General features: G+C 50.6%; 1 protein-coding gene across 4 annotated transcripts; it reads left to right on the top strand.

Annotated features, from left to right (window-relative positions):
* Positions 1-2,985: 2,985 nt before the first annotated feature.
* On the top strand, positions 2,986-23,462 carry NFILZ (NFIL3 like basic leucine zipper). Of its 4 annotated transcripts, XR_006816483.1 has the most exons (6): positions 2,986-3,117; positions 18,692-18,789; positions 19,118-20,833; positions 22,403-22,625; positions 22,950-23,168; positions 23,341-23,462. XR_006816483.1 is itself a non-coding variant. In XM_045991675.1 (3 exons), the coding sequence occupies exon 3, from the start codon at positions 19,133-19,135 to the stop codon at positions 19,991-19,993; it is 861 nt and encodes a 286-aa protein (XP_045847631.1). In that variant the 5' UTR covers positions 2,986-3,117; positions 18,692-18,789; positions 19,118-19,132; the 3' UTR covers positions 19,994-20,835. The 4 variants fall into 4 exon arrangements, 1 of the variants encoding a protein (XP_045847631.1); XR_006816484.1 differs by lacking the exon at positions 23,341-23,462 and having other exon boundaries at positions 3,037-3,100; positions 22,950-23,263; XR_006816482.1 differs by lacking the exons at positions 22,950-23,168; positions 23,341-23,462 and having other exon boundaries at positions 22,403-22,731.
* Positions 23,463-24,372: the final 910 nt, after the last annotated feature.

The following is a 24,372-nucleotide window of genomic DNA, read 5'->3' as shown; positions in this document are numbered from 1 at the left end:
CTTTTCTGACCATGCACCCACCTCCCCCACAAGCCCCACATCCTCCTCTGTGATTGGCTCCAACCCCAGCTCCCGGCCACTACCACATCTTTCTGGCCACAGCGATTGGCTCAAGAGTGGGCATGTAACCCCCTCAGAGCCAATGAGAGGCAAGGAGACTTGCTGGGGATTCTGGGGACTCAGGTCCCTCCCTCTCCTGCCTTTTTTTCCTTCTTTGCATCAGACGGAAGAGACCCTCAGTCTGGCCCTAGACAGTGTGGTTTGAGGATGAGAGAAATGGCAGTGACCCTGTTGTGCACCTCAGGGCTGGGAATGGGGCTTTAACTGCTGTGTGAAATCAGGACATAAAGCCCAGGCAGCCTGGGATAGCAGAGGGAAGACACCAGAGCCTTGAGGATAGCATATGAGCACCTGGATCAAACCTTACCTGCAGCCATCTGACTTACATCTTTACTCTGAAGATGAAGATGAAGATAATGCTATGTGACCCTTACTACATCCATCCTTATTCTAACCTCTTGATATGTGCTAACCTATTTAATTCTCCCAGCAACCCTCTGAGTTAAGCCCTGTTATGATTCCCATTGCACAGATGAGGAAACCAAAGCAGAGAAAGGGGAACACAATTCTCCCAAGGCCACATAGCTGGGGTGGCAGAACCAAGATGTCTGGACCCCTCATCCTGTGTGAGATCCAGCCTCTCGCTCCCGTCACTTATAGCCGAAGGGGCCCTGACTGATTCCGGGTGATGCTAGAGGGTTCACCGCTGGAGAATGGAAATCAGAGTCATTCCTTCCTTGGGTAGAGCCTTAGTGGGTCCCCGAGGCTCTACGCGAGGCAGCCCCTGCTGCTTTCTCTTCCTTATTTCAGCCCCTGCTGTCCCCATTTCACTCAGTTCCAGCCCCATAGGCTTCCTCTCTGTTCTCCCAAATCACTGAATTGACCCCAACTTTGCCCCCACCCCCCCTCGCTGTTCCCTCTGCCTGAAATCCCCATCTCTTCTTCCTGGTTAACTGGGCCATGTCCCATGTCCTCAGGGCAGTGGTCCCTGACCACCCTCCTCCTGACTTCAGTCTAGGACAATAAAGCCCAAACATCAAGAACGCATGCCCTGCAGGCTCATATCTTGGTCCATCTCTTCCAAAGTCGTGTGACCTTGAGCCATTATCTTAATCTCCCTGTGTCTCATTTTCCCCCTCTGTAAGTTGGGGGCGTGATAGTACCTGCCTCACAGGTTTGGGTGAAGAATAAAGGTTATTGTTTGTAAAGTGATTAGAACAGTGCAGAACACTTAGTAATCATGCAGGCTGCACATAACAATAACAATAACAATAATAGTAATTTTGTATTTTTCTGTGACCACTTGGAGATTTTATTCGTGTTTATTAAAACAGCGAAGGATTGCAAACCATGAGACACATTATTTTTCATTGGCAAGTCAGTGTAAATATTATTTCGTACATGAACTATAGTGCTGAGTTTGAGTGATGTCTTAAAAAGGGAAATTTAGTTTTTTTATTTGTTTAATTTTTCAGCTTTATTGAGGCGTAACTGACAAAATTCTAAGGTAAAGTGTAGAAAACTTATTTTTTTAAAAAATTGTTTTTTGTTTTAACGCTAATGAGTGAATCAAGAAAGTAAAATGGCACATCAGGGGCACGACTTAGTGGCTTCCCAAACTACTGTTTGCTGTTTTGTTAAAATTCACTGAGTTACTGGCCGCTTTTTACGTCAAGTATTTTTTTCTGCCGGACACTAAATTTTCACCATCTGTATTTTGTGGCTATTATAATATTTTCATTTCATGATTCTTGCTGAAGGTGAGTTTATTTTACAGGAAGAGGGAGTTAAAAGATGACCCCATCTGGGTGTCAGATACCCCGGGAATGGCCCCCGGCTTGCAGTGCGTCTGCAGAGTGAACCCACGAAGGAGGGTGCAGTTCCACACCGTGCCCACCAGGTGCCGCTGTCCCCAAATCAAGGCCTGCTCAATCCCATCTCTGCGTCAATCTTCCTCAGTGGGTTAAAGCCTCTGCCTTCGGCTCAGGTCATGATCCCAGAGTCTTGGAATCGAGCCCCGCATCGGGCTCTCTGCTCAGCAAGGAGCCTGCTTCCCCCCCCCCCCCCCCCCCGCCTGTCTCTCTGCCTACTTGTGATCTCTGTCTGTCAAATAAATAAATAAAATCTTAAAAAAAAAATCCCTTGGGGAAGGGGTGGGATGCCGGTGGGAGGCTGCAGGGGTGGGGAGGGGGACACAGCACATGGGGCATGCCTCAGGCTCCTTCTCACCTCCAGCCCCCGCATCCTGCCCCTGCAGGCTGTTCACGTCCAGGCACCAAGTGCAAGGTGTCTCCTCCAAGCATCCAAGCAACTCCGACCATCTCTCCCAGGATCTGCCTGGGTACATCCTTGCGGTCCTGACCTCCAAGCCTTTGCATGTGCTGTTCCCCCTGCCTGGAATACCTTCCATCCTCTTTTCCTGGTGTCCACTCAGAAAACTCATACTGCCGTTAAGGACTGGGCCTCACTTTCCCCTGTGGGCACATTCCAAAATGCTCTGGGCTTGTTTCCTCAAGCAGAGGGTATGTCCAGGGCAAGGAATCAGAAAACCTGAAAAGCAACCAGGCGCTACAGAAGGCGTCTCAGCAGGAGAGCATCCCCACGGGGAAGGGGAGAAAGGGACCCTTCCTTTTGCTCCTCTGATCTTTCTGGAAGGGCTTTAGTGAGACGGAATGAGATGTTCTAGCTTTGGCCATCCACACCCCACCCCCCACCTTGCTGGGGCCCAGGTGGTGAGGCCAGCAGGTCCCCCTCCCTTAAAGGAGGGCTTAACCCTCCTGCTGGGCTGTTTGCACCCAGTGACCCCCCCTGAGTTGGAGCCAGCCCACAGAACCTGCTCCTCGGGCAGACATCAGGTGTGTGTGTGGGGGGGACAGCTCTGCAGGGAAAGCCACGAGCTACAGACTGGGGGCCAGGGTGTCGCTTCTACGGAAGCGCTGGTGACTCCCTCCACCGCGGAGGCGTCTGGAGGCCCCACGCAGCTGATGAGTGGCGGCTCGTGGCTCACGCAGGACTTACTGGGGAAACAGCGATCTGGGAAGTGAGTCCCGTGTGCAGGTAGAGGCCCGCCTGGGCTGCCGGACAGCCAGGGGCTCCAGGGGACCCTCAGGGACCCTCACCCAGACTTCCGCCCCCTCCCCCGCCCGTCTCCCGTCCTTGTAGCTCTCAGGCTGTCTCTGAGTCTTTTCTGCTCCCTCCAGCTTTCCTGACCCAGCTCTCTCTCTCTGTGTCTCTCCCTGTGTCTCAGAGTCTCTGGCTCTCTTTGGGATTCTCTCTGTGTGTCTCCCTACCTGTGTGTCTCTTTGTCTCTGTCTGTCACATCTCTGTGGCCTCATTCAAGCTCGGCTCCGGGTTGGGCGAGGGAGAACAGACCTCTGTCTGACTCGGAAGGGCCTGTCCTCTCCCCTCTTGGGCTCTGTCTCCTCGGACCCCCCCCCCCCCCCCCCGCCCTGAGGGAGACTTGGCATGGTCCTGGGGATGGGACAGGAAGGGCTGGGCAGCTGGGTGGCGGCCACGGTCAGTCTTCACACAGCGGTGGATGGGAGCATCTGGCTTCGGCCCCCAATGCCTGCATCTATTTTGGGGGGCCCTCCAGCAACTGCCTTCTCTCTGCGGCCCACTGCCTGCAAAGCCCACCTTCCCTGTGCACCCCAGCTCTCCTGTCTTCCCTCCTGTCTCCCGCCCTCCTCTCTGCTCCTTCTTTGGGTGTTGCATCCTTACCCGGCCCCTGTCCCCTACATCAGAAGGCTGAGGACAGCTGCTGTTGCCCGGTCAGCACTTAGGGGTGAAAAGCTCAGGCTTTCTGGAACCCCAAAACGGCCTTGATTGTGCTAGTCGTTATGGGTGACTACACCCACTGGGGGGGGTGTGTGTGTATGGTGGGGGGCACTGGATGGAAAACTGAGGTCTCAGAATAGGGTGCGTGAGGACCTGGGAGGGTCTGCTGTGGTGTGGTCGTCTAGGGGTCTGTCTGTAGGGGAGGGCTGGGTTTGTCACGGGACGGGGTCCCCACGGTGTTCCGGGATGTGGTGGTTAGATGGGTCCGGCAGACCTTGCGTGTTTGTCCTCAGGGTCTGTGTGTTGTGGGGCCTGACTGTTGTGGGGGTGCGCTGGTGGTAAAGATTTGGGGGTTGGAGGGGTCCAGTGTAAGTGATGTGAGGTCCCAGGGCCCCTGGGGATGGGAGTGAGCATTGGCTGCAGACAGTGGTGGTTACATACCTCTGGCTGTTGTCTGCTGGGGCCTGTCGTGTGTCGGGGGGGGGGGGGGCTGCCGTTCATGGGTTAGGGGCAATCTGCTCTCTCTCTTTCTCTCTCTCTGCTGGCTTCTCTCTCTCTTTCCCTGTCTGCCCTTCCTGCCTTTTCTGTTTCTTTCTGTATCTCTTTCTCCTCTTCTCTGTCCCTCCATAACGCACTTTTACTCATGTGTTTATTGAACAATTGCTTTGTGCCCACCATCTGGTGGCAGCAGGTGCCTGGGGGCCTCTGGGCCATGCTCAGATGGGAAGAATAGGTGAGATACCCCAGTGTCTCAGAGACTACCCACTGTCTAGGTCAGGCCTTGCTCCCCAAACTTCAAGTCTGATGTGGAGGGGTTGGGTGGCTGCAAAAACTCTGTCCTGCATAGAGGCTGATGGGCGTTGACAGAGGGGATCGGCCATGCAGATATCGAAATGGGAGAGCACGCCCTGTGCAAAGGCCCTGGGGTAAGACTGAATCAGATGTGTTGGAGGAAGAATAAGGAGGCCCTTGTGGCCCAAGTGGAGTGAAGAGGGGGGAGACAGGAAGGCAGGAGGGCAGGGAGGGAATGGGGCAGGTTGTGTAGGACCTTTTGGGTTTTGGGGAGGACTTGGGCTTTTACCCTATGGGAGGCGGGGGCCCTGGAGGGCTGGACGTGTCTTGGGTTCTGTAGGCATGCCAGCCCGTGCTTCAGACAGGGCCACGTGCACAGTGTTTTTTTCTTTTTTTCCACTTTGGTAAAATATACATAACATAAAATTTGCCATCCTAACCGTGTTTAGGTATACAGCCCAGGGGTACTAAATACATCCATAATGTTGTGCTGCTGTCACTAGCATTCGTCTCCAGAACTTTCTCATCTTTCCAAACCGAATCTCTGTCCCCCTTAAAGCCTAACTCCCAGCCCCCCAAACCCCCCAGTCCCTGGTGCCCACCGTCTACCTTCTGTCCATGTCTCCACTTTGGGGACCTCCTATCAGTGGGTTTATACAGCAGTTGTCTTTTTGTGACTGGCTTACTTCACTGAGCAAAAGATCCTCAAGGCCCATCTGTGTCGAAGCAGGTGTCAGAAGGGCCCTCCTTTTTAGGCTGAATGTTCCATTGTGTAGAGGGAGCACATTGTGTTGTTCTGTTCATGTCCTGATGGACGCTGTGGCTGCTTCCATGTTGTAGCTGCTGTGAATCATTCTGCTGTGAACATGGGTACGCTCACACCTCTTTGAGTCCCTGCTTTCAGTTCTCTGGGGCGTAGACCCACAAATGGAACTGCTGGATCATACAGTACTTTCATTTTTAAGTTTTTGAGGAATCCCCATCCTGTTTTCCATAGCGAAGGGCTGCACCATTTTATATTTCCGCCAACAGTGTGCGAAGATTCCAGTTTCACCACATGCTTGACAGCATTGTTGATTTTCTGGTTTTGTTTTGTTTTTGCTTTTGTTTTGTTTTTCCTTTTTTTGATAGTAGTGTCCTCATGTGTGTGAAGCTGTATCTCATTGTACTGTTGATGCTTGAACACGGGGACTGGGGGCGCAAACCCCTGCAAGTCAGCAATCTGCACATCGCCTTTGGCTCTCCAAAACCTACGACCAGCCTGCTGTTGACCGGCAGCCTTCACGAGGACGTGAACAGTCGATGAAAGACTATTTCGTGTGTTTACATGGATCATGGGCTGTTTTCTGACAGTGAGGTCAGCCAGAGAGAAAACGGTGTTGTTAAGGAAATCATAAGGAAGAGAAAACGCACTGACAGTCCTGGATGGTGTTTATGAAGGAACCCGCGCGTGAGGGGGCCTGTACAGTCCAAACCCGCACTGTCTGAGGGCCGGCTGTCCTCCTGAGAGATGAGTGATATTGAACCTCTTGTCACGGGCTTATTGCTGATTAGATATCTTCTTTGGAGAAACATCTGTTCAAGCCCTTTGCTCAATTTTAATTAAGGTGGTTTTTTTTTTTTTTTTTGGTTGTTATTGCTGAGCTGTAGGTATTTTTTATATATTCTGGATATTAATCCCTTATGAGATCTATGATTTGCTGATATTTTCTTCCATTCTCTTGGTCACTTTTTGCTTTGTGGTTAGTGTCTTTTGATGGTGCCTTTTTTTTTTTTTTTTTAATGGCTGAAACAGGGGCAGCTGGACTCAGGTGAAATCTATCATGGGATCTCGTGTCACCACACCCACTGATTCTGACTACAGGGACCCCCAGGACCAGGCCTAGCTGGTCTTTATCAATCGGGCTAGGATGTGGGCACGTCTCCTAAAGCAGGGGTTCTCCACCACACGCTGGGTAATCCTTTGTCCCGGGCACTGGATGTGTGGGCAGCATCCCTGGGCTTTACCCACTAGGTGCCAGTAACCTGCTCCTCTTGCCATGACAACCAAGTGTGTCCCCAAACATTGACAAACATCCGAACCAGTGCCCTAGAGCTGGGGATGGGGTAGGAGGCTGGTAGGGGGACATCGGGGACAGGCAGTGCAGAAAAGGAGTCGGGAGCTAGCTTCAGTCTCCTCACCTGTAGAATGGGAGACTGCGGGTGATACGGGATCCAACACAATCATTCGTTCAAACATTTATTGAGCATCTACTATGTGCCAGGCCCTGGTGCGGAGCTATACTGGGGAGGAGAAACACAGGTCTTGGCCGCATTGGAGAAAGAGAGATTTTAGTCACTGAGTTACGTGAGTGAATGTAAACTTTCTTGGTTAATAAATGCTCAGACGTGGAAACACCTGATGTTCAGGAAGCACAGAGTAGGGGCACCTGGGGAGTTCTGGAGGGCTTCTCAGAGGAGTTGAAATCAGAGGATGAGAATGAGGAACCCAGGGGAGGGGAGGAAGAGTGGTCCAAGCAGCAGGTCTATAGGAACAAGGGCCCTGTGGTGAGTCCCAGTGGTTGGAGCACAGAGGGGACCAGCCCTGTGGGAACCGTGCGGGGTGGGGGGCTCCATGGGTTGGGCAAAGGAGCATGGTCTTGATCTGCTGAGGGTTTTGGGCGGGAAAGTGGCATAATCTGGGTGGTGAAAAGATCCTTCTGGTAGATAGTGTCTGTAAAGTGCTTGGCACAGGCAGACCTGGGGACCTCGAAGAGGCTTGGGTGAGGCCACTGGATGTTTCAGGACCCCAAAGAAGTCACGGGGTCCAGGCCCTGCCTTGCTCCGGGAACTGTGGTATATTCCAGGAGTGGGGTGGGGGCAGGGAAAGTGGGATGTTTCTTTAAGTGCATTTCCGGGGAACGGAGGAGGGACAGCCACCCCTGGGGTGGAGAGCAGGGCTCCCACAGCCAGAAGCTCTTTCTCTCAGTGCCCTGGGCCTATTTCACGGAAAGAAGCCAGAGGCCCTGGGGCTCCCTGGGCACTGAATCTGGAGCCGTGAGCTGTGTCCTGCTGTCCAGGTGCCTTTAGGACCTGGCTGTATCTCAGGTCTTCAGAGGGTGGGCTCTGGGGCCCAGGTGCCCGGGTTCTAAGCCCACCTGTGACCAGCTGGGTGGTCAGCCATGAGACCTCCCCTGAGCCTCTGTGGCAAAAGGGGGTGAAACTGCCTTCCAGGGAAGTTGTGAGAATTGACATTGTTCACGTTCGTTTATTCATTCGTTCACTCAACAAATAGTTATTAAGCCCCTACTGTGTGTCAGGTGCTGTTCTAGGCACTGGGGGACATGGAGAGGGGCTGTTCCTGCCCTCAGGGGCTAGCGTTCTAGTGGCAGAGACAGACATTAGCAAACCAATCAGTAAGGGGGTGGTAAGGACCCTGAATAAACACTAAGCAGGATAAGGAGAGACAATGGAGGGCTGAGTGTGTGGGTGGTGATTCAGCCTCGGGGTCAGGACAGACCTTGCCAAGGAGGAGAGATCTGCGATTATGAGGGAGGGACCAATCATATGTGAGTATCAGGAGGAACAGCATTCCAGGGGGTAGGAACAGCCTGTGCAAAAGCCTGAAGCAGGGCCGTGTCTGGAGTGTTGTGAGTGCAGAGAGGAGACGTTTTGGGGACTCAGGTCCCTGGAAGAGAGACCCAGGGCCTGAGTGGGAATAGGGCCTGGCTGGGTCCTGGGCTTGGCCAGGTAGGGGACACCTCTGAACTGTTTTCTTTGGCGTGGGTGGTGATTGGTGCCAGATGCCCTTACTCCTTCCTGGTGACACCACCCCCAGGCTGGTTAGGGGGCCTCGAATGTCCACCAGGCAGTGGGGCCCCAGTCTGCTGGGGCCCCCACGGATCTGAGGCTCTTCTCACTTGGGGGTTGTCCTGGTGTGGGCTGGGTAGAGGGGGAGGTGGAGCCTGAGGGGTGTCTGTGGCTGGGAGCTGAGGACTTAAATTTCCCGAAGATGAATTTTGTTCCTGGTCAATTTCAGGAGGCCAGTTTCCATTAGCTCAGGGAATTCAAGAACAAAACAATTGCTATGTTTTGGGACTAAGCACGGACTTGGGCTCCTTACCCACCCAGGCACCAATCTTGTACCCATTTGACAGTGAAAAGACCCAAGCTGGGAGAGCATGTGGCGCCCAAGGTCACGCAGTGTGTCATTATCACAGCCTGGATGGCGGACCACCTGTTGCCGGCTCCACCCCCTTCCTGCCTATCAGTCTGAACCGGGATCTGGGACTCTGGCTGGGCTTGTGGGTTGGGCACAGAGGTACCAATGGCTTCCTCTCCATGGGCCCCGGGAGGGGGCCGAAGGGAGGGGTAGGGCCTGCCGCAGTCCCAGAGTGCCTTGCATTTTCCCCTTGAAATCTGAGTTCCCACAGAGGGTTCTCGGTTTTAGAGGTCGGTTTCACTGGGGCTTTTATGAGGCAGGGGTTTTCTCAGAGTGAGAGTGCCCGAAGCCTCCATCAGGCTCCCCCAGCCCTGTGAGAGTGTAGCCTCTTGGGACTCTGTGGCCTTTCTGAGGAATGGGCTGGGCTGTACCAGCTCCGTGGGAACAGCCTCTGCGGGTCCACAGACCTCACTGGGCAGTCTTCTGAGTCAGAAGAAAGCCACATAGAACAACGTGGGGAGGAGGGCATCTTCTTCATCCCTGGCCCCCTGAATCTGGACAGAGAGGAGTGGAGAAGTCAGAGCAAGAGAAGTAGTTTCCAGCCACCTGCTTGTATACCTCCTGTGATGGGCAGCTCATTATCTCATGAGGCAGCATCTGCTGGGTTAGTGAGCTGGAATTCCTAGGAAATTCATTATTATTATTAGTAGTAGTACTATTAGTATTTTGAGAGAGAGAGAGAACAAAAGACCTCAGAAGTAGGGGGGATGGGGCAGAGAGAGAGAGAGAGAGAGAGAGAATCCTAAGCAGGTTCCATGCTCAGCGTGGAGACTGATGTGGAGCTCAGTCTCATGACCCCAAGATCACAACTTGAGTCAGACACCCAAACAACTAAGCCATCCAGGCACCTCTAGAAAATTTCAGACCCTTACTCCAACCTGCCTCTCTATCCCCTAATCTGTGGTCCTGGCTCAACCTTCTGGGACCACACAGAGCACACCCTCTTCTTCAAATATTTCATTCCTGTTGTTTATCAAGTACCTATTTTGGAGAGCTGTGGATGGGGGGACACAGACCCAGAGTGATCACTGTATTGATAGAGGAAAACCACAGGATGCTGGAAGCCCAGAAGAGGCTCCTGGCCTAGCTGAGAGGGGTCAGTTTGGTGGGCTTGCTGTAGGAGGTAACATCTATTCCCAGTCCTGAAGAATGAGTAAGATTTTGTTGGGGAAGAGGTGAGAGAAGTGGAAGAATCTTCAAGACAGAAGGGACAGCATGTGGAGGTAAGAGAACACCTCTTCAGGAAACAAAAGAGGCTGGAATGGTGTGTTTGAGGAGGGACACAGGGGCTCCTGAGGCCAGATTAACGAGATGGCTGGAACAATGATCCAGGTGGGAGAGAAGTGTTATTGTCATTCCTCAAACAGGATGTGAGTCTAACTTTGTTTCATTTTGCTTAATTGCTTTGCCAGGAAGCAGTTTATACCTTCACCCTCTAGGTACACAAGTGCTCATCTCACTGCATCCTTGCTAGCATTAAGTTTTATTATTTTTAAATCTTTGCTTATTTCAGCCAGAAAAAACTGGTATCTCACTGTGTAGATGAAAACAAATGAGTATTTCTCTTGTCAGGGAAGGGGGTGAACACTTTTTCCAGATGTGCATTGGCCACACAAATGTCATCTTTTGCCTGTGAGTATTAAGAAGCCTTACACCCACTGGAGAGTTTGTGGTCATTTTTAGTTCCCCTCATAGCACTGAGCAAAGGGAAAGCTTGTGGGCTGCCCTCTGACCACGTAGGTGGGGGATTTGTAAGTCAGCTTACCCTCTCTCCTTTGATTCATCTTTTTTTCTCACCTTTTTTTTTTTTTGTCCTTTCAAAGTTTTAAGTTTCTCTCCTCTGTTTGTGGCCCAAGTGACTGGAGCTTTGTCCTCATGTGGGGTTTCTATGGGCTCAAAAAAGTGTTGCTGAGCTCCAGGGAGATGTTCCTTGTGAGACCCCCTGGATATGCCAAGTGTCTTGTATGTACAACTTTCTATTTAAGTCTCAGAACATCTGTATGTGACATGGGCCCTTGAGCCCATTTTATAGTCAAGCACTCTGAGGCTCAGAGATGTTAAGCCATCTGTCCAGCATCCCATGGCCAGTATTGGCTATTTCTCTCACTTTTACTCAGTCAACTCTTTCCCTTAACATTCAGATTCTGTTTAATTCAATTTTAATTTTGGAGGGGAATGCTGGCCATTTCTCCATACTCATTGTCCCACCTGACTAGTCAGGGGTGGAAAGCTTTGTTCTTTGTTAGGGAGGAACTATGGAGTCCAGCTCAGCAGTGACATTAAAATACAGTGATATTAAAATAAAAAAAGGAAAAAAAAAACAAGGTGGGGAGAGGGAGGAATCACAGGACACCTTTGAAGAGGGTTTTCACAAATGACCCCAAGGGTCAGCTCCTGAGTTTGAGTTTAGTTCTGGTCTTCTAAAATCTGGGCTCCGTGTTCTGGGTCCATCACTGCCAATAAAATCCACATTATCAGTTCTTGGTCTTGTTTTCCCCTTCTGGTAGACAACTCATTTCTTATGTTTTCCAACAACTATATTTTTCATATCTGAGCTCTGACTGGTTCTTTTAAAAAAATCTATCTGTTTTTGTTTCATACCCCCTGCTCTTGTTTTATGGTTATTATTCCATCCTTTATTTTTTTAAAAGATTTTATTTATTTAATTGACACAGAGAGAGAGATCACAAGTAGGCAGAGAGGCAGGCAGAGAGAGAGGGGGCAGCAGGCTCCCTGCTGAGCAGAGAGCCCGACGCGGGGCTTGATCCCAGGACCTTCAGATCATGACCTGAGCTGAAGGCAGAGGCTCAACCCACTGAGCCACTCAGGTGCCTCCATCCTTTATCTTTTTGAGTCCCTCAATCTGTTCATTGCAAAACTCCTTTCAGATTGTGCCAATGATCTCTATTTCCTCTGACGTAAATTCTCCCGGTTGGAGACTTTGTGGGAACTTCATGAATTCCTCATCTCTTTGGGTCATTTCTCATTGGTCAGAGTCTCTTGAGAATGTAAGCTTTTGATCTCAAATATTAGGGGCCATGTACCTACATGGGTGGGCATACCCTTGTCATAGGTCACTTCTTTTTTCCCTCATTCAAGTTAGTATTTTCCTATCATTTCTTAGCGTTGAGGAGGAATGGGAAGGTCTCAGTATGTACTTGGTCCGCCATGTTGAAAGGAAGTCCACTTTCGTTATCTGTAAACTGATCAGTGTGTTGAGTGGTCTCCGAGGGTTCTCACAGGTATTTCAACATAAATAATGATGGGAGCACCTCAGCAGAAGCCCTAGTGGAAGAGGGCTCTAATACAAAACCACCACCACCACCATCGAATAAAAAGTAGCCATGTGGCTCATTTACTATTATTATGTACCGGCTTTTAACACCCAGGATCTCACTTATTCTTTATACAAGCAATGAAGTAGGTGCTACTCTTATCTTCATTTTAGAGGAGGCACTGGGAGCTCATAGAGGTGAATTGATGTGTCCAAACACACTTAGCTAGGAAGGAGGATTTCAACCCAGTTCAAGCAAGCTTAGTCTCAACTTGGTCCATCCATCGCATCATCCCAGCAGCCTGGGTGCTCATCTCAGTCCTGTCCCATTGTTTGCTGTGTGGTTCTCTGGATCCTTTTTTCCTCTGTGGACACCAGTCAGAGGTACTAAATGAACTCAAAACTGTGTCTTTGGTGGAAGGAATGGGGAAAGCGGGGAAGGTTTAAACTGGTGTGTTAGGAAGTTGTGAGCTCCAGAGCCCACTGTACCTGCATTCTTGGCCATGCTGACTCAGGTCAGTCACTTGACTTCTCAGAGCCTCTGTCTTTTCATCTGTCAAATGAGGGTGATGACCAAACTTTGTTCTCTGAGTGCTGATAAGTGCAAAGTGAGACACTGTTTCTGTCTGGCACATAGTAGGTACTGAACAGACATAGCTGTTTTCCTTTGAGGAAAGCAGACTGGAGTAGGGGCTGGGGGGATGTGAGCATCAACCCAACAACTTCTCAGAGCATTTAGGGGCCAAATGGAGGAGTTTTTCATGAACAGAGGGGATGAATTCTAACAAGAAAAGGTCTGCTGAAGGTGGGTATGAGCTCCATTCCAGGAAAACCTTGTTCGTGAGAGTTCATGCAGCCCAGCAGTGCCTTGACTTGCAGTGAATGAGCTCCCCGTCACTCCAGAAAACCAAGTAGAACTTTGATGACCAATGATTAGGGAGGCTGTGGAGGCTGATGGGGCTGGGGTAGAACTGGCCAGGGCTCTCTGGGAGAGACCATTTTCCTGTTTCCTTATTTGCCGATGCTGCGGGCTTTTGCATAGGAGTGCCCCTGACTTATTGCTTTCCATTAAGTGCTTCCTCAGCGACCACAGGAAGGCCCAGCCCAGCCCTCACTGCCTCTTCTCTAAATAAATCCAGGCAACTGAGCTATCTACTGCCCCATCTCCATTTGGGTTCCTGTGGAGGTGGGGGGGTCGTGGTTGGGGGGCTCAGGCCAAGCCACAGGGAGGGGGGACTCAGGAAGGGAGCTGCACAGTGAGACTAGCCCTCGTCTACCTCATTGGCTTGGCGCAAGAGCCCCCCTCCCCTCCTCTACCTGACCGCCAGCCCTTGCTGCCTTCTTCGGCCATCTGCTGGTTTTGACCTAGTCTTAGAGGACTCCTGTGCTTCGTCCCCTCCCTTTCTAGCTCATCTGGTCCCTTCTCTTCCACCCTCTCTCCCTGAGCCAAGATGGTGCCTTTGGATGCTGGCCCCAGGGCCCTGGGATGTGTTCCACAATGCACATCAACTCCTGGGCTCTTGCCAGCATCCTTGAAGTTGGAATGGTGGTCAGGACACCATCTGGGGTCCCCTGGACAGGGCCAGGTGGGCAGCAGGAGGATGCTGTGACGGGTGGGACAAGGCACTCTGAGTGACAGCCTGTCTAAGGGTTTGTCTTGGTTGGGGCTCAGATGAGCTTTCTGGGCAGTGGAAGGCCCAAGCCTAGCCCTTTAGTGGGTAGAGAGGATTTGATCAGGGTTACTGTACCCCACTCAGGGCCCCTGACCCTCGAGCATGACTTCATCTGCTTACTCATTCATTCACTTGCATTTTACTCATTAATTTATTCAGATACTCACTCATACATTCATCAGTTCATTCCAAAAAACATTCACGCAGCATCTTCCTCTGTTTACTCCCTGGCCCCAGGGTAGAGAAGGGGGTGAACCGAGGTGCACCTGAGCACTGTCTTCAAGAGTTCAAGATGCTGACAGTAATAGAAGCACACCCCAGAGATTTCCAAGCTGAGAGTAAGTAGGGTTTTGAAAAGAGTCCTCTGGGCTGTTGATGGATTTGGAGAGACCAGGGTGGAGGTGAGTGGGGGGACAGGTGGGCTAGGAAATGCTTGGCCGGCAGCCAGGGCTGAGGAGAGCATGGAGAGGGAGCATGTACATGTGAATGGGAAACTGGTGGGAGGTGGCACCATGAATGGGGACAGGAGAGGAGGATGCCAGGGGTGTCGTAGCGGCTCTGAGGCTGGAGTCGGTGGTGGCCTTCACCTTGTTGGGAGGAAAGGATGGGAGGGAATGCCGGGCTTATGTGTGAAATTGCTGAGTATCCCCAGGCCAGCTATGTAAGCTCCCGAGCCTTGGTTTTCTTCTCTGTAAGCAGGATGATACATTCCTGCTAGAAGGTGTGGTGGCCTCAGACGTCTGGAAGGGGTCAGTGAGCTTGGCCTCCTGAACAAGGATGTGTTAGTTCCTCTGGCTGCCAAGAACAAAGTCCAGGTGTGAGTAGTAGCCAGGTGCGAACCCAGGGCTGCTCCCCACCTGGCTCCTGTGGACCAGGGTCCACACACTGCGGATGCTTCTCTAGCCCATGTGACATGGGCCAGTGTGGGACTGCCCCCCACTGCAGCAAGCCCCAGCAGGTGGGCATGTAGCCCCAGATGCCTGTTGGGCTTCAGAGGGGGGTCTTAGGTCTTGGTGCTGGAGTCCCCCCAGGAATCAGGATTTCTCAGAGAGGGTTCAGGCACTGGTACAGAAGTCCCTCTGGTGTCTAGGACTTCTTGGCCACTCGGGTGACTGCAGAGCCCCACAAGGCCTTTTTTCCCAAGCCCAGCCATGAGTGCCAGACAGAGCAGCACCTCAGAGCTGTAAACAGAATGGACCCACACATTAGAGCAGGTTCAAATCCTTGTTCTGCCACTAAATTACTGCGTGACTTGGGCAGATAACAGACCCACTCTGAGCCTGTATTTTCCATTATCATCTCACTCACCTTTACCAAGAGACTGCGGGCTTTGTGAAGGCAGGGGATGCTTGATTTTCCTCTATTGCCCTAGTAACCGTTGTAAGACCTGGCACTGTGTTGTATGAATAAGTGAATAAACATGCATCCCAAGGTATTATGTGAAGTAAATATTTTGTGGGTAAAAAAATTTGAGAACCTTTAAATCAAACAAGGGTAAATATGTGTTTTTTTTTTTTTTTTGCAGGACTTCTCAGAGCCTTTAATTGTTCTTACATATGGGATAAAATAAGCAGTATTTCTCACATGCATTTTCTTTTTCTTTCTTTTTTTGGCAGAGAACCCTTGGCACTGGGGTTCCTGACAACATACTTTGGGAAATGTGGACTTAGAATCATGGTCAGAGTTCTGAGGAATTTTGTTTTTTGATGGTTTATGCCTCAGTTCTCTTTTATATGTGATCTGAATGACCTTATGCAGCCACAGACACGAAGCCCAGGCTTTGTTAGCACAGAGGAAAAGACTATATTCAAATAATAATACCGGAGAAGAAAAACTGCTTTCCCAATCAAGAAGGCTATTACAGTTTATTTTAAAACTGAGTGCTAAGTTTCTTGGTGGCCAGAGCAAAAAGGGAAATGTGGTAGGTTTCACAGTTTTCAACTGGCAGTTAAAAGGAGAGCCAAATATTTATTTCCTTCCTCCCTCCCTCCCTTTCTCTCTCCCTCCCTCCTTTCCTTCCTTCCTTCTTCCCTCTCTCCCTCCCTCTTTCTTTTCCTTCCTTTCTCCCTTTGTTCCTTTTCCTTCCTTCCATCCTCCCCCTCTCCCTCCCTCTTTCTTTTCCTTCTTTCCTCCCTTTCTTCTTTCCTCCCTCCCCTTTTCTTCCTTCCTTCCTCTTTCTTTCTTTCTTTCTTTCTTTCTTTCTTTCTTTCTTTCTTTCTTTCTCTCTTTCTTTCTTTCAGAGGTAGAGGTAAGTTTAGTGATTCATCAGTTGCATGTAACACCCATTGCTCATTACATCAAGTGCCCTCCTTAATGCCCATCACCCAGTTACCCCATCCCCCATCCACCTCTCCTCCAGGAACCCTCAGCTTGTTTCCTATGATCAAGAATCTCTTATGGTTTATCTCCCTCTCTGATTTTGTCTTATTTTAGGAGGGCCAAATATTTTCTATCTGTGAACAAGGTCCTGTTTTCTTTTTTAAAGATTTTATTTATTCATTTGACAGACAGAGATCACTAGTAGGCAGAGAGGCAGGCAGAGAGAGAGGGGGGGAAGCAGGCTCCCTGCTGAGCAGAGAGCCCAATGCAGGACTCGATTCCAGGATCCTGAGATCATGTCCCAGGCCGAAGGCAAAGGCTTAACCCACTGAGTCACCCAGCGCCCCCAGAGTCCTCTTTTTCATTCATCTGTCCGTTCATTCATTCATTCAACAGTGTTTATTTACTACTTACTGTCTACAAGCACAATGCTTGGCACCAGAGATACAGTGGTAGACAAAGACATATATACATACCCTCATGAAGGTTAGTCATAGGATGCCATGCTCTCAATGTCTACTCTTTCTTGGAGCCTATCATGACTTTTCAGGAAGAATCCCCTGATTGCTCTGGGGTTTCTCTTTTTCTCTTCACCTGTTTCATATCAGATCATGAAAGGTGAGGACATCCTAGGTTCAGGGAACTCAGGAGGTTGATAGAGCCTACCCTGTGTTAGAATTTTCAGGAAAACCAATATGAGAAACTGAGCTGAGGCTAAGGAGGTGTTTCCCCATTCTTGGAGTATCCCTGGGACCCTAGGAGTCTCATGATTTTGATTCTTTTTTTCCACCACTGCTTTTCACGTTCTGGTTCTTCAGAACTAGGTACATGGCAAGTTCTCATGGACTGATCTTTGGTGGTTGGATGGATGGATGGACCCATGGATGAATATAGAGATGAATGAATGGATTAGTGAAAGGCTGGCTGGCATGGGGTGCAGGAGAGTTATGGGATAGTTGAAGGAATGGGTGAGTTGAGGTGGAGGGAGAGAGACCAGTGAATGAATATATGGACGGCAAGACCCTTGGCACTCAGTAAAGTTACATTAGTATATAATTAAAAATTCTTATTGTTGTAAAATACACATAATAGCATTTACCATTTTAACCATTTTTGAGTATGCAGTTCAGGGATTTTAAATGCATTTTCATTGTTGTGCAACCCTCACTACTATCCATTCCCCATATATTTGTAAGCTGGAATCTCTGTACCCATTGTATCATAACTCCCCATTTCCCTCTCCCCTCAGCCCCTGGCATCCGCCGTTCTACTTTCTGTCTTTATAATTTTGACTACTCTAAGTACCTCTTCTGAGTGCCATCCTACAACATATGTCTTTTTGTGTCTGGCTTATTTCACCGAGCCCATGTCCTCAAGGTCTATCCCCATTGTAGCAGGTGTCAGAATGGCCTTCCTTTTTAAGGCTGAATCATGGTCCATTGTATGGATGGACCCTATTTTGCTTATTTATTTATCTTATTTATTCATCTGTCAACAGACCACTTGGGTCGCTTCCATCTCTTGGTTATCATGGATAATTCTGCTATGAACAGAGGCAGACAAATACTTCTTGGAGATCCTGCTTTCAGTTCTCTTGGGTATTCCTGCAATACCCAAGACTGGAATTCCTAGATTATAGGGTAATTCTATTTTTGGTTCTTTGGGGGAACCATCGTACTGTTTTCCAGAATGGCTGTGCCGTTTTACGTTTCTACCGACAGTGCACGAGGGTTCTGATTTCTTCACTTCCTGGCCAACATCTGCTATTTTCTGTCTTGTTTTGATGGTGACCATCCGAATGGATGTGAGGTGGTATCTCATTGTAGTTTTGAGTTGCATTTCCATAATGATAAGTGATGTTGAGCATTCTGTCTGCTTATGGACTTATTCCAGCTCTGTGACAGTTTTGGAATTGAGGTGTTTTCTTTTCCTTTCTTTCTTTCTTTCTTCTTCTTCTTCTTCTTCTTTTTTTTTTTTTTGCTGAGTTGTAGGAGTTCTCTGTATGTTCTGGGATATTAATCTCTTACCAGACATATGATTTGCAAATATCTTCTCCCATTCTGTGGGTTATCTTTTTACTTTATGGGCAGCATCTTTTGATCTACAAAATTTAAGATTTTTTTTTTATGGAGTCCAGTTTGTCTATTTTTTATTTGCTACCTGTAGGCAAAATATTATTTTTCAAAATGAATCTACAGTGACTGGACAGTTAGATGGATGAGCATGTGGATGGTAGACGTATAGATGATTCTGTAATTGGGTGGGGGACAGCTGGATGTTTGGCTGAGTGGATGGATGGACAAACAAGATGGCGGATGGGTCGTTGAGTTGGTAAATGGATGGATGGCGAGTTGGTTAAATAGGTCGGTAGAGGGATGAACAAACGGACAGTTGAGTGAGTGGACAGGTGAACAGATCACCTTCTGAATGCATGGGTAGTTGGACGGATGGACAGGCAGGTGCAAAATTCTGGCCACATGTCGAGGAGATCTTGGGATATAACCTCAGCACAGTTCAGATGAATAGTGGCTTATTTTCTGACCCCAACTCGGCTCAGTTTAACTCCATGGACACACTTTCTTTCTTTCTTTCTAGGTTTAGCCTTCTTTCTATCTCCTTCTGAATCTCCAAGGATCTTACCTTGGAACTCAGACTGAATTGAACCCTTGGCTTGTCAGCTGACTTTCTCAGCGGTAAGAACCCTGGGGGAAGGAGCTTGCATACTCCTGAGAATAGGGTGCCCTACTAGCTCTGCATACAGACTGTGGTCTGCTCTTAAGTCTTTTCCAGCCACGTGGCATCTCTGGCAGCCTCCACTGCTGCTCCCCCAGGCACCAAATCATCCCACCAGCTTCCCTTTCCACTACCTCCCTCTCGGCCTCCATCCCCGTCTCCACCTGGGTTCCCACTCTACCTGTGCCCTCCCCCATCAGTGACAGCGGGGTCTCAGGATAAATTAGGGGGACAGTCATCCAGGTCAGCTTCCTGCCTCCTGTCCAAGACCTCTCTTCTATTCCCTAGGACCCTCCCGCGGCCATGGACGGGGGGCTCTCAGGCCTCCCGGTTGTATCTCAGAGTCGCAGCAAGACCCTGCGGGGCAGGGGCCCGGTTGTGCGGCGGCAACGTGAGTTCATGCCGGAAGAGAAGAAGGACACGGTTTACTGGGAGAAGCGGAGGAAGAACAACGAAGCGGCCAAGAGGTCCCGGGAGAAGAGGCGTCTCAATGACGCGGCCCTCGAGAGCAGGCTGGCCGCGCTGCTGGAGGAGAACTCTCTGCTCAGGGCTGAGCTGTGGGCGCTCAGGCATCGCTTTGGCCTTCTGCCCTCCATTGCTGGCTCCCGGACCCTGCCCCTGCAGGCGCTGCTGTGGGAGCCCCCCTGGACTGGAGAGCCGGGTTCAAGGGCTGAGCCACTCCCCTCCCTCCCTGGCTCCCATGGTTGCCTTTTGAGGCCATGCGCTTTGGACACTGGGGTTCCAGGATGCCGGGGCTGCCTGGTGGCTCACAAGTGGACTGGTCTGGCCTCTTCCCCCAGGTGCCCCCAGGACCCTGTTCCCCACACCCCCAAGAGAATGGACACGGCCTTGCCGGCTGCGCTCCCAGCTGCCTTCCTGCGCTGTCACCTCCTGGATGAGCATGGGGGGACCAGGCCGGAGTTCAGGCCCTTCTGGGGGCTGTGGTCCCCCATGGCCTCTGGCTACCAGGCTTCTGGGCCTTCCGATGTGTTGCTCACACCCACGGCTGATCCCATGCAGCTGCCTCCTGGGATGGCCTATCCTGTCCCAGGGAGCGATTCTGAGGGCCTTCCTCAGCCCTCCCTGCCCCACAAACTGCGCATCAAGTCCCAAGCCTTGGGCAGAGGACCTCCAGGGTGGGGGAGTGGCCGGGTCCCCCTCTGACGGCTTCCCCTGGCAGGGCCTGCAAGGGGGGTGTTGGGACCGACGATGGGTGTGTCTGGGGAAGATGGCCTGCCCCTGAATCAGCTCCCAGGCTGGGCCAGGGCCTTGGAGGGGGGGGGGGGTCCACTTCTCGGTGTCCCTCTGGGAGGAGGGGATGGGCTTTCATCTTGGAACAAACCTTGGTTCCCATACTTTTGGGTAGTCCCTTTTCCTTCCTGCCCTCCCTCTCTCCCTTTCTTCTACCTTCTCTGCCTGCTTCCTCCCTCCTTGACTTTTAACCATCCGTCCTTCTTTCCTTCATTTATTCATTTACTCACTCATTCACGTGCTCATCGGTCCATTCATTCATTCCCTCACCCATTTACTTTCACAAGTGACCTGCCCCTCACCCACCCACTCATGATCTTTGGACCCTGTCTCTGTGCTCGGCCTAGTGGCAAGTGTGAAGACAGTCTCTTGGCTCGGAGGTTCCAGTTCCGGAGGTAGGAGTGGGGGTTTGGGGATAGACGTGCTAAGGGTCATACCGAAGGAGGAGGCAATCGCTCCGGGTGTCTGGGGCCCTCCCAGCTAGTTTGGGAGTCGGTCTCGCCCAGGTCAGATGGTTTCCTCTGTGTCTCGGGTCAGGGCTGGAACCACTGGAACAGGTCAGCCATATCGGGAGTAGGGTGGGGGGGAGCCCATTTCTTCTCTCTCCCTGGCTGTCCCTTAGGGCCTCCCAGCCCCAGCACACACATACTCGCCTGAGGACAGGAGAAGGGACCACTGCAGGGAAGCTTCCCCAGGGACCCTGGAGACCCAGAGCTCATCAAAGACCCCCCCACTCCACAGTTTCTCACTCAGGTACCACTTCTTTAGAAAAAAAGAAAATCAGGTTTTTTTATTAGATTCTGGATAAAAAGCCCCCAACTCTGTGGGGGGATCTGGGTGAGGAGGAGTACTCCTCTGGGCTGATGTAGCCTCTCAGCCCTGGCTGCCCCTGGCCAGCTGGGTCACTGGGCCTTAGGCACACCCCCCGGCCGCCTCAGGGGCTGGACCATTCTTGGTCACCCTGGGTTTGTCTCAGTCACACGTAGGTACGAGCCAGGAGCACGGCTTCTGCTGGGTAGTGCAGGGAACTCACGCATCACTGCTCAGCCCCTCTCCACCTGCTCACTCCTTGGTTCTGGTTCCAGGCTGGGGCTGGGCAGGGTCACCCCCTGTCCCCCCAACACCTTCCAAGCTCTTGGCCAAGCGCGCTCCAGTGGGAGCCAAGCACGAGGGCCCGGCTAGGCCTCCCGTCTTGCTGGTCACAGCTGTAACCAGGGGAGGCTTGGCCATCACGGCCCCTGGGCACAGGCCTTTGGTTTTGGCTCAGAGACTCCTGTCTCCCGAGCGTGTCCTGGGGAGGCAGGAAGGAGGGCTTCCTGGAGGAAGAGGTTCTGGTCTGTTTCTCCCCAGCCGGTGCCCCTAGCTGGGAGGGTGGAGGCTGGGGGTGCGTAGGAGCTAACCTCCAACACAAACGTGCCATACAGCTGTGGCTAATTTGCCCAAAGGCCTTTAATGAAGCTCTGGCTCTGACCAGAGGGATATTAAAAATGCTTAAGGGGGAGAGAAGAAGGAGGTTGGGTGGCTGTGTAGCAGTCCACTGCTGGGAGATGTGGGTGGCTTGGTGCTTGCTCTTGACAATGCCACCTAGTTGGTGTCCGAGGTGTCTGGGACAATCTCACTCATGTCCTATGGACACGGGGGCAGGGGCTGGCCATCTCTGGGTCACTCAGGCCCTCTTTAACCTTCCAGTCCCAGCTGGAAAAGCCCAGAGATGAATCTGCTTAAAGCAAAAGATAGGCTTCCCACATCAGAAGGGAGCCCCAGAGTCTCTTGGTGGGTCCTCATCCAGTCTTCTTGGAGAAGTCTAGGGGTAGAGCTCCTCTAAAACTCATCACCACTCCTTTGCTAGAGTCAAAACCCCTGCTTCCTGCACATTTCCACTCTGCTCTTATTCTTGCCACCGGGGGCCACTCAGAACCCCCTCCTGCTTCCCTCCCTCTGCTCGGAGGCAGCTGGCATCGTAGCTTTTCTCTGTTTCCTCCTCTCTCCAAAGGAGAGACCACCACGCCCCCCCAGATAGTTTGAGAAGATTAAATCTCATTTATTGTGTGTATAGCGCTTTATACACAGTGAGTGTTCAACAAATGTTAACTCCCCTCCCTTTTTTCCCTTTTTTAGAAAGCTCTTATGTTCCCAGCCCGAGTCGTGCTCTCTTCAGGGGAAATAGCCTCTCCTTTAAAATTATTTCCTTTCCTCTGGTCTGGCTCTTTTTTTTTTTTTTTTTTGGTCAATGCTATTTATATATGATAACTCTTGGAACTGAATATGAAACATTTCTTCATTCATCAAATACATATTTTTTTCAACAAATATATTTTTCAGCTCCTACTATGTGTCACGCAGAAACTGGATGACAGAAACGGTGCTCTAGACTGAAGGGTCTGCAAGGGGAGACGCGCATGAACATCCAGAGCATTCACCCAAGTCATGTTGATCACTCCCCTGTGCGAGGCTCTGGGACCACAGGCGTGGCCTCTGACCTCTGAGAGGCAGTGGGCAGCTGGAACCTTCTACGTGTCTTCCAGGGAGCTGCTGCCGTAAGAACGTCAGTACCACGTCACACCCTGGGGTGCTCACGGCCCCTCAGTTTATGTCTGTCGTACTCAGGGTTGACTTGGGGGCCAAATTTTAGGACATTGTACAGCTGCAGAGGTTTCCTCTCTCACCCATCCCTGAAGGCTAGGGAGATCTTTTTGGCTATGAATGCATGAAAGTCCCTTCCTGCTTCAGGCGTGTCTGACCCACGTAGGGTGTGTGCGATACACACTGAGTGAAAGTTTCTGCTTGCTTTGTTGGTGCTTGCTGGAGGCAGAGCTCAAAGGAGCTGAAGACGATGATGAGGACACGTTTCTCTGTCTTGTCCATCAAGGATTCACAGACACGTCATGGCTGATCTCTGTGTTACCTGGATCCTTTCTACTCAAATCCTGGTCCACAGGCCAGCACCCCAGCATGACCCGGGAGCTTGCTGGAAATGCAGACTCTCAGCCTCCTCCCAGAACAGCTGAATCAAAACCTGCCTTTTAGTGCAATCCCCAGGAGACCCACATGCGCATTAAAGTTTGAGACCCATCGGTCCAGAACAGAGGTTGGTGAATTTTCCTGTACGAGACCAGAGAGTAAATACTTTTGGGTTTGTGGGTCAGACTGCCCCTGTGGTGTCTGCTCTGCTCTGCCTTTGTAGTGTGAAAATAGCCTTAGACAATATGTAAATGAGCGGGGGTAGCTGTGTTCTAATAAAACTTTACTTCCCAAAACAGGTGTGCCCAGATGTGGCCCGTTGGCCGTAGTTTGCTGATGGTATATCCCCAGGAGTAGAACCGTGGATCCTAGGGGTGCTTGGCTTCAACCTTGATATCGCCAAAGTGCTCTGCAGAGTGACATTGCCAATTTGCAATCCCTTGCCTGTAAAAGAAGTTTTCGTTCTGCCAACACTTGGTTTTGATGGGCAGCTTGGTTTTTGCCGATTTGGAGGGTGTACAAAGGTTTAACTTTCGTTCCTCTGTTGAATGTCTTTGCTAAATCGGTTGGCCTCTTGGATCTCCTCTTCTGGGAATTGTCTGTTTTGTTAGGACCTTTACCTTTTTCTTACTGATTTCTCAGAGCTCTTCATATATCCCAGAGCTCCTATGATCATCACAGACTTTTCACCTGACTTGTCTTTTCATTTTATCCCTGATGTGTTTTATTTCAACCAAAATTGGGAAATGGGATGTCTCCAAATTTATCGATCTTTTTTGATGGTTCGTACATTGCTTTGTCTTGCTGAAGAGTCCTTCCGTGTTTCAAGGGCATAGACATAGTCTCTTAAATGTTCCTATAAATGTTTTCCAGTTTGTTTTTCATATGGAAGTATTTAGACCGGCCTCTTTCTGTCTGTCTCTCATTCTGTTGCACAAAGTGCCATTATTCAAACTTCCTCACTCAGCAGAATCACCTGTAGAGGTGCTTGTTTCGTTATAAACCCCCTGAATCAAACTTCCCAGGAGAGAGCTTTGGAATATGTACTTTTTAATCAGCACCCGAGTGATTCTTATAACGGACCAGTTTGGGAGAAGGTGGCGCAGTGGTGAGCAGATGGGTTTGGGAGCTGGGCAGCACCCTGTCCTGGCTGGGTGGTCTCATGCATATCATCAGGCTTCCCCTGATTGTCTGTAAATGGGGATTCCAAATATACTCACCCCACAGAGGCTTCTTTTTTTTTTTTTTTTTTTAAAGATTTTATTTATTTATTTGACAGAGAGAGAGATCACAAGTAGGCAGAGAGGCAGGCAGAGAGAGAGAGGAGGAAG

This window comes from Meles meles, chromosome 20, assembly GCF_922984935.1.
Source record: "Meles meles chromosome 20, mMelMel3.1 paternal haplotype, whole genome shotgun sequence".
NCBI lineage: Eukaryota > Metazoa > Chordata > Mammalia > Carnivora > Mustelidae > Meles > Meles meles.
This window is presented reverse-complemented; position numbering and strand designations above follow the sequence as displayed.